Source organism: Dama dama, chromosome 15 (genome assembly GCF_033118175.1).
Source record: "Dama dama isolate Ldn47 chromosome 15, ASM3311817v1, whole genome shotgun sequence".
NCBI classification, from domain to species: Eukaryota; Metazoa; Chordata; class Mammalia; order Artiodactyla; family Cervidae; genus Dama; species Dama dama.
Window position 1 is genome coordinate 87,960,502 of NC_083695.1, and position 8,380 is coordinate 87,968,881.

Genomic DNA, 8,380 nt, shown 5'->3' on the forward strand with positions numbered 1-8,380 from the left:
GTCAGTCCACCACAGGCAACCACCCCTCCTGGCTCCAAATGTACAGCCTGGAGCCTCTGATGTCTAGGCCATTCCATCTGTGTTCCTTCGTCTCTTAGGAGACTCCAAAGCCACAGGCCAGCCCTGGTCTTCTAACCTGGATGGTCGTGGGCCGCGTAGGTTAATTCTTATTCCTCTGCTTATTTAAATACCTGTATCCTCTACAGACCATGCCTCCGGGGCAGGTCCACATTTCATTCGTCTTTGCCACTGCCAGCGCCCCTTGGTGCAGAGCCTAAGCCTTTATAATCAGATTACTAATGGCTAGTTTGCGTGCCAGACACCAAACTCCAACAAGACTTTCAAAATTCTTGAGACAACCTTTATTCCCATTTAATCAAGAGGAAACAGAGGCTTACAGAGGTTAAACCACTTGCTCAAGGCCATGTGGTCATGAGCTGCAGAAATGAGATTCAAAGGCAGGATGGCGTGATCCGTAGCTGGAACTTTCTGCATCTCCTCCAGGTGCCCTGTTTAGCCGGTGTCGGACAAATGTTGGGTGCACAGGACAGACGCCATGTGGAAGAGGCCAGGACAGCCTGCCCTTCCCATCCATCCCATGCCTTGCACACTGTGGGCGTGTGTGCTCAGTCGCTCAGCTGTGTACGACTCTTTGTTACCCCTTGGACTGCAGCCCACCAGGCTCTTCCATCCATGGGATTTCTCAAGCAAAAATACTGGAGTAGGTTGCCATGTTGTCATCCAGGGGATCTTCCCAACCCAGGGATCAAACCCACCTCTCTTGAATCTCCTGCATTGGCAGGCAGGTTCCTTACCCCTAGCACCACCTGGGCAGATGTCTAATAATGAATTTTAATTTAAAATCAGAACCGCTTCTTATGATCAAGAACTAAACCCGCATGCCACGTGGCTTGGTGTGCATTCAGAATCTAGCTTGACCATGGAAACCAGAGACAAATGTGGATTCAAAAACACTTTCATGTGAATGTACAAATTGAAGACACTTCAGTTTATCTTTGAAGGAGTAACAAGATGGAAACATTTATGTGGTTTATTATGCTAATCACTGGCACTCCAATATAAAGTTCCCCATTTTTTAAAAGAAAATATAAATATAGCGTATTTCCCATGGAGGCTTCCCTGGTAGCTCAGGTAGTAAAGAATCTGCCTGTAATGTAGGAGACCGAGGTTCAACCCCTGGGTCCGGAAGATTCCCTGGAGAAGGGAATGGCTACCCACTTTATTGCCCGGAGAATCCCATGGACAAGAGGAGTCTGGTGGGCTATAGTCCACGTGGTCGCAAACAGTCAGACACAGCTGAGGGAGTAACACTTCCCATGGACGACTGGAAGGCATAGAGCCCATTCTAGGTCCTTCTCCAGACCTGAGGCCAAAGTGCAGGCTCTGGCATCCCCTGCAGACCAGAGCCTCCCTCTGACAAGAGAAAAGGGAAACCAAGGTCAGAGAAGAGGCGAGGTTCCCCTAGTGGCAAAATCACTTTAGTTACTTGTTAAACTTTTCTCTTTTCACATGTCTTTCTGGGACTAACTTAGAGCTGAGCTCTGCACTTCGGACATGGAGTGAAAGCCTCTGCAACACATGCTGTTCTAAAGAATAATTACATTTAGGTTGTGCAAGTGCTGGCTTCAGAAGGAAACTTGTCTAATCTCCCAAATGGCCAGGAATGCACTTTTGCTCCTCACAGTGTATATGACTAAATGTCACTCAACAACTTACTTTTTTTTTTGACTGGGTCACAGGGCATATGGGATCTTAATTCCTTGACTAGGAACTGAACCTTGAACCTTCGCCCCCTGCATTGGAAGCACAGAGTCTTAACCACTGGACCACCAGGGAAGTCTCCCTTCCATATTTTTTTTTTTTAAGAGTAAGGTTGTCTTACACTTTACAAGGGCTTCTATCTAGGCCACTATTTTTGTGTCCATCCCTGCAGCTGGTGCCCATAGCTGGTGGGAACTTGTACCAGGCACAGATGAGTTTGCTTCTGACCATCACAGCTCTCCCCAGTCTCCACCTGGGAATGCTCCTCTTGTGCTCACCTCACCTGCAGCCAGAGGATCATGACCATGTGGCTTCCAGGGGCACTTGTTCACCTGTGACCTTTTGGCCATTTGGGCTTGCTACTGCCAGCTCCATCCTTCTTTCATCACAGTTCTTTTGCTGGGCTTCTGTGCCCCGGACCTTTCCTCCATTCCATGAATTTTTATTGATGCTAATGATGCTATCATCAACACTACCAAGCCCTGGGAAAAGAGAGATGCTTAGACATCACCCTTTCCTTGAGACACTCACAGACCATCACGTTGTGAGACTCTTTTCCCTGGGGAGTTTGCTCTTACAAGACATAGGCACATCAAGCAGCATGAGAGACCAACAATCTTATGAGTTTGCTGCTTCCTGAAAGGAGCAGTAGGAAATGGTGTTGTCGTTTGGGGAGTGGAGAGGCAAAGTGTGATGGAAGTGCTCCTTCGTTGCCATGGCGCCCACCCTGTGGCCCATATGAGCCTCTGGGGAGGTTTCTGCCCCAGAGGTCAGTGACCTGCCGCGGCTATAACTCTGGATCTCTGTTGCTTCGGGCTCTGGCAGCTTCAGACACCAAGCTGCAATAGCTACATGCATCCCCACAGCACAGTGAAATCGAATCCTGCCAGCCGCTCCCTCCCTCATGACTGCCTCCCCTGATTTCTCCCAGCAAGACTGAGACCAAAACAGAACAACCCAAAGGGCCGCAAGCCATGGAGACAAAACTCAGCTTAGTCATATAGCAGGGATAGGGATCATCCGGACACACTCATCCTTCCATGAGCAGCAGCTCCCGGGAGGACCACCAACCTCGCGGTCCGTGTCATGAGGCAGAGGAAAGGGGAGGTGTGAAAGGAGGGAATCTTGCTGGGAAGTGTGTCCATTCCAGGTAAAGGTAGCCATGGAGACAGATACCTCCCATCTCTCTGAGGCTCTGGGAGCATTTTGCAGTCTTGCAGCATCACTTCAGTCTCCTCCTAATCCAAATCAGCAACGAGATGCTCTTAGTGGATGACATTTGCCTGATTCTGCTTTCCCTCCTGCCCCTCCCAGGTGGATAATGACACCATCATCTACTCCAACTTCCTCAAAGCGACTGCTTCAAGCGGCATCATCAACAGGAAGAGGGACCTCCAAATTCACTTCAGCTGCAAGATGCTCCGGAATATCTGGGTTAACACAATCTACGTTACTAATGACACCATCGAGGTTGAGAACATACAATACAGCAATTTTGACGTGAACATTACCTTTTACACATCCTCTTCATTCCTGTATCCGGTGACCAGCAGCCCATACTATGTGGACCTAAACCAGAATTTGTACCTTCAGGCTGAAATCCTCCGTTCTAACGCCCCCTTAGCCTTATTTGTGGACACCTGTGTGGCATCACCGAATCCCAATGACTTTACATCTTTGACCTATGATCTCATCCGGAGCGGGTAAGTAGCATCTTCTGGGGGTGGACTTCGGCCTTTACCTGATAAACTCATGCCCCGCTAGCCCAGAGTGCAAGGAAGGCAGACTGGTCTCCAGTAGCTCAGGCTTCAGCAGCCAGGCTATCATTTCTGGGAATCTGGGGAACTAAGGGAGTCGTCAGTTGCCATCCAGCAGGTTAGCTATAAAGTATAATTAGACCAAGTGACTAAACTCCAGGCGAGCCTTAAGTTTCCAAAGATATGCATGTAGCAGGAGCAACATTGATTTTGAAGCAGACAGCTCAGCGCCATGCTGGCTGCATCTAGAAAATCGCACCTCTCTGAGCCAGTTTTTTCAGCCATCAGATGAGCGTAGTGAAGCCCTTTTCACAATCTGCTGGGAAGGTTAAACAAGGGGCAGATGGGGCAGTGGACAAAGAGCCTGCCCAGCAGGTGGTCCACAGGAGGGTTGTGAAGGCAGCAGGTGGTCCCGTGACCTCCATCCTCCCTGGAGGACGCACAGCACCTGGTCGGGTGGCGTGAGGAGCACAGCGCTCTGCTGAGGGCTCACAGTGACTCCTCTCCTCCTCCAGGTGTGCGAAGGATGAAACCTACCGATCCTACTACCAGCCCTCGTCCAACATCGTCCGCTTCAAGTTCAGTTCCTTCCACTTCCTGAACCGCTTCCCCTCCGTGTACCTGAAGTGCAAGATGATCGTGTGCAGGGCGTATGACCCCTTCTCCCGCTGCAACAGAGGCTGCATCGTGAGGGCCAAGAGGGACGTGGGCTCCTACCAGGAGAAGGTGGACGTCGTCCTGGGACCCATCCAGCTGCAGCCCTCCCCCCAGAAGAGGAACCTGGGTAGGTGGCCGCCCTCCCACCCCGCCATCTGCCAGGGCCCTGGGCTGTGAACCACAGGGACTCAGGCTGCTTCCGTGGGTGTCCTATTTCCCCTTGAGTAGGGAACCTGTGCTATATGACACGGAGTCGATACAGAGTTGAGCTAGACCTGATCCCCATCTTCTTCCAAGGGCTTCTGGGCTGTAGGGGGATGCATGTGTGGGGTTCCGTCAAGACAGTTCTAACCCAGGGCACAGAACACTTGACACCTTTATCCTGTGGGTTCTGAATACCAATCTCACACTCATCCATGAAATAAAAACGTTTCTTTTTGTCCTACCTCTTAGGACTGCAGAGAGGGTTACATAAAACACCGTTAGTTACACTGCTTTGGCCTCTGCCTGGTACAAGTCATTGGCTGCAAAGAACAGTGACTTTGTTACTGTCACATTGTCATCAATGTTAACATTAATGATCACGTTATTACCTATGATGACAAACTGTACCCTCGGGTCGTGACCTCAGGGTCTGTGCAAGGCCGTGTAGATCCAGGCAGGACTGGTTTATTCTGACAGCTCCCAGCGGTTGACCCTGGAAAAGCCATTCCATTTTCTGCACCTGGAATGGGGAGCAGAGTTCCCCTGCTGTGCTGTTCTGTTGTGGGTGTGGATGAGGAAATGTTTGCAGAGGGATTCCCACCATTTCTGGTCCAGGCTGGGCCAGGTCAACAAATGTGGTGGCATTAGTGATGGGGCAGCAGTAGCTGCCACAAACCTCCTGCAGACACAGGCTCCTCCTTACAGAGGTTCTTTGACAGCTCCCTCCTTCCCAGGGCCCAGACCTAGGCCCTCCCCTCATCTGGCTGCTTCCAGGCTCTCCCCTGACATTTTCAGCTTTCTGGGCATCTTTGTTGTTGCTGTTCAGGCAACATGTCAGCCATGTCCGACTCTTTGTGATGCCATGGAGTGCAGAATGTCAGGCACTGTCCTTCTCTATCTCCCAGAGCTTGCTCAAACTCATGTCCACTGAGTCAGTGATGCCATCCAACCATCTCGTCCTCTCCTCCTGCATCCAATCTTTCCCAGCATCAGGGTCTTTTCCAATGAGTTGGCCCTTTGCATCAGGAGGCCAAAGTATTGGAGCTTCAGCTTCAGCATCAGTCCTTCCAGTGAACACCCAGGGTTGATTTCCTTTAGGGAGGACTGGTGTGATCTTTGGAAGATCATCTCTGGAAGGTCTATTATGTGCCAGGAGATAGAACTAAATAGATCAAAACCCCTGCAGCTCCAGCAGGAGGAGACACAGCTCCATCGTAGGTCACTCGCTGTGGTGGGTGGAGCTACAGAGAGAAGGAAGGTGGGGCAGGGACTGGGCAAAGGGTGCCAGTGGGGCACTGCTCCTGTCTCTCCTCTCTCTCTATTCCCCCTGACAAGGCAGTAGCTTAAGGCCTGTGTCTCGCCCTCTTGCTGGGACCTTTGTAGCCATTCCCATATGGGGTCAAATGCCCCAACTCCCTCCCTTCACATCCATTAGGAGAGACTATGCCAAAGGCCATCTCTGCCCTTCTGTTTAGAATCCTTCGTTGCTCCTGGGAGCTGAAAAGACACTGTGAAATCTCCCAGGGCTGACACTCAGCGGCCCTTCCGGGGGGAATCTGGCCTCAGTTTCCTGAAAAGCACTCCTCTCTCCCTTTATTTTTTTCCCTCCCACCAAATGGTTTTTTTTTTTTTTTTTTTCCCAACCACCAAAATCAGATGGTTCTGATTGCCATCACCTTGCCCTGGGACCCCCCCACCCCACCCCACCCTCACTTGTCTCCCCTTCTCCTTCCCTGCTGGGCTCATCCTGACCCCGAGTCTTCTCTCCTTTCCAGACCGGCAGGTGGTGGGCACAGAGGAGGAGACGAGCACCCACGGGAGCTACCACACTGCCGCCATTTTTGCTGGGGTCCTCGTGGTCATGGTCGTGGCCGTGGCAGCCTTCTCACTGGGGCGGAGAGTGCTGGTGGCCCGTGCCCAGCCTCCGAGCACTAGGATGTGAAGCAGGAGGATGCGCGGTGCTCAGACCCAAGTCCCTGTGCTCTGGAGCCGAGTGAGGAGGGAAGAAACCAGTGGCCAGAGCTTGCTACCCAGACCACACAACTGGGTTAAACCCTGGCCTGGTGCATGGTGGGGGTGGACGGAGGAGTGGGGTGAGAAAGATGAGAGCGGGTTTCCCCGAAACACAGGCTAGGGGCAGGGACGAAATGTCAGGCAAGCAGGTCGGGGACCTAAAAATCCCGCCTGCAGCTGGATGCTTACACACTAGGAGCACTTGTGGATAGAATTTCTTTTCTGACCTTTTAGGAACCAGATTCTTTGGCCTGGGGTGTATATATCTTAGTCTTTCCTTGTTATAGGGCAAGCTGAATAAAGAACTTTTTTCAGAGTAAGTGTCTGATTGGTCCCTCGTTTCCAGGGCTGCACCTAGCATGGACCTCTTTGTGTTTGATAGGTGGGTAGAGGGGCTCCGGCAGGAATGAGAATGGCCGCGGGGCCCTGCGCTGTAGTGACCCCAAGGCTGAGGCGACTGTGGAGTGAGCAGTGGACAGGTGGGGCCGACAGTTTCCCAGCCTTTTCCACCCACAGCCCCTGGGGGTCTTCACAGGCAAGGTGGCCGTGAGCGGGCAGACTGCCACCCACCCCCACATCTGCCTGCCTCCCCTCCCAGGACCCATTACAGCCTCTGTAGAAGGGCCTTGGGGACATTTCCTTCTTGCTATGAGTCTTGATGGAGCAGGTAGTTGCCGGAGGCCGAGGCTGGCCTGAGGGCCCTGGGGTGGCGTCAAGCTGGGACTGTGGGTTGAGAAGGTGAAATGCCAGGAGCTCACAAGCGGTCACAAGACAGAAACCAGCAGTGACCCTGGACACGTCCCCTTCCTCCCTTATGGCCTCCTGGGAGGTCCGAGGAGGACAGTGGATTTGGTGGAGGGTCAGGGAATACAAGAAGTGTATTTAAAGTGTACTTTAAAGTCTTTGTGAAGGCATCTCCCACCAGGCTGACAGCAGGCCAGGTTGACGCTGCAGCAGAGGGTTGGCCATGTGGCCAATAAAACCTCTGTCCTCTGTCCTTTGGCCCATGGATCCTCATTTAAATCACTCTTGTTTGGGAGGGGGCCGCTCACCCCTGCTTTCCCGGGACCTTCTTGGCTTAGCACAGCTCTCCTGTGTCCTGAGAACACTCTCTGCCCCAACAAACTGGGAGGGTTAGTCAACCTAGACTTCTGGCGGCAGGACTACAGGGGAGCCGGTGTCTAGGTTCCCATGACAACCACCAAAAGCAGACAGGAGGGAGATGGAGGCAGGAGACTGGGTCACAGTGCAGAATCTAAGGTGGCTGCTACCTACCCTGGTCCGGGACACAGAGTTTGGGAGACCACCCTTGGCTCAGGTCATGGTCTGGTCATTTTCATGATTTTGGTCTCTAGGAGCCAAGAACAGATGGGTGAGAAAACTTGAGGTTTTGCTCTGGACAGGATCAAGACCCTGGGTTACAAAAGCATGTGGGCCTTCGTGGTGTGTGTGTGCATCTCTGTGTGTGCCTGTGTGTGTACATCTGGGGTGGACTGGACAGTCTTCCAGCACCATTTGAGGATGTGGAGTCAGCATCGCTCATGTTCAATCTCCAGTGTGATAGCACAGTGACGTCTCCACCTGCAGGAGAAATGGAAAAAAGAGTCTCTAATTGAGAAGGGTCCCTGGTGGCTGGAGTCTCAGGACCCAGTTCTAACAGGAAGCCCGTTTTCAGGAGGAGATTCCTGGAGGGGAGGCTAGTCCTGCTCTGACTTCTCTGTGGAGGGAAGAAGGCGTTTGGGAGTTGTCTGCCTTTTCAGAAGGACCAGCTGGCATTTGCTAACAAGCTGTGTCCACAAAGCCCCCAGCGCTGAGCTCACCCTGGGCTGAGCTTTGCAGGGATGGAGAGCAGTCAGAGGAGGCCCAGGGCTCGTCCCTGGACTTGTTCTCAGCTTGTAACTGCATCTGTAATGTGTCCGACTCTGCTCTCTAACATGGGGAAGCAGATGGACACCATTCCTGGAGAT

At 52.2% G+C, this 8,380-nt stretch overlaps 1 protein-coding gene across 10 annotated transcripts in view; it reads left to right on the forward strand.

Annotated features, from left to right (window-relative positions):
- DMBT1 (deleted in malignant brain tumors 1) overlaps positions 1–6,729 on the forward strand; it is a 68,315-nt gene extending 61,586 nt beyond the window's left edge. For all 10 annotated transcript variants that reach the window (XM_061162822.1, XM_061162823.1, XM_061162831.1 and 7 more), the window contains 3 exons: positions 3,097–3,485; positions 4,055–4,323; positions 6,176–6,729. In XM_061162822.1, coding sequence (XP_061018805.1) covers positions 3,097–3,485; positions 4,055–4,323; positions 6,176–6,342 — 825 coding nt within the window. In that variant the 3' untranslated portion in view covers positions 6,343–6,729. The remainder of the gene's footprint in view (positions 1–3,096; positions 3,486–4,054; positions 4,324–6,175) is intronic.
- The last annotated feature ends 1,651 nt before the right edge of the window (positions 6,730–8,380 follow it).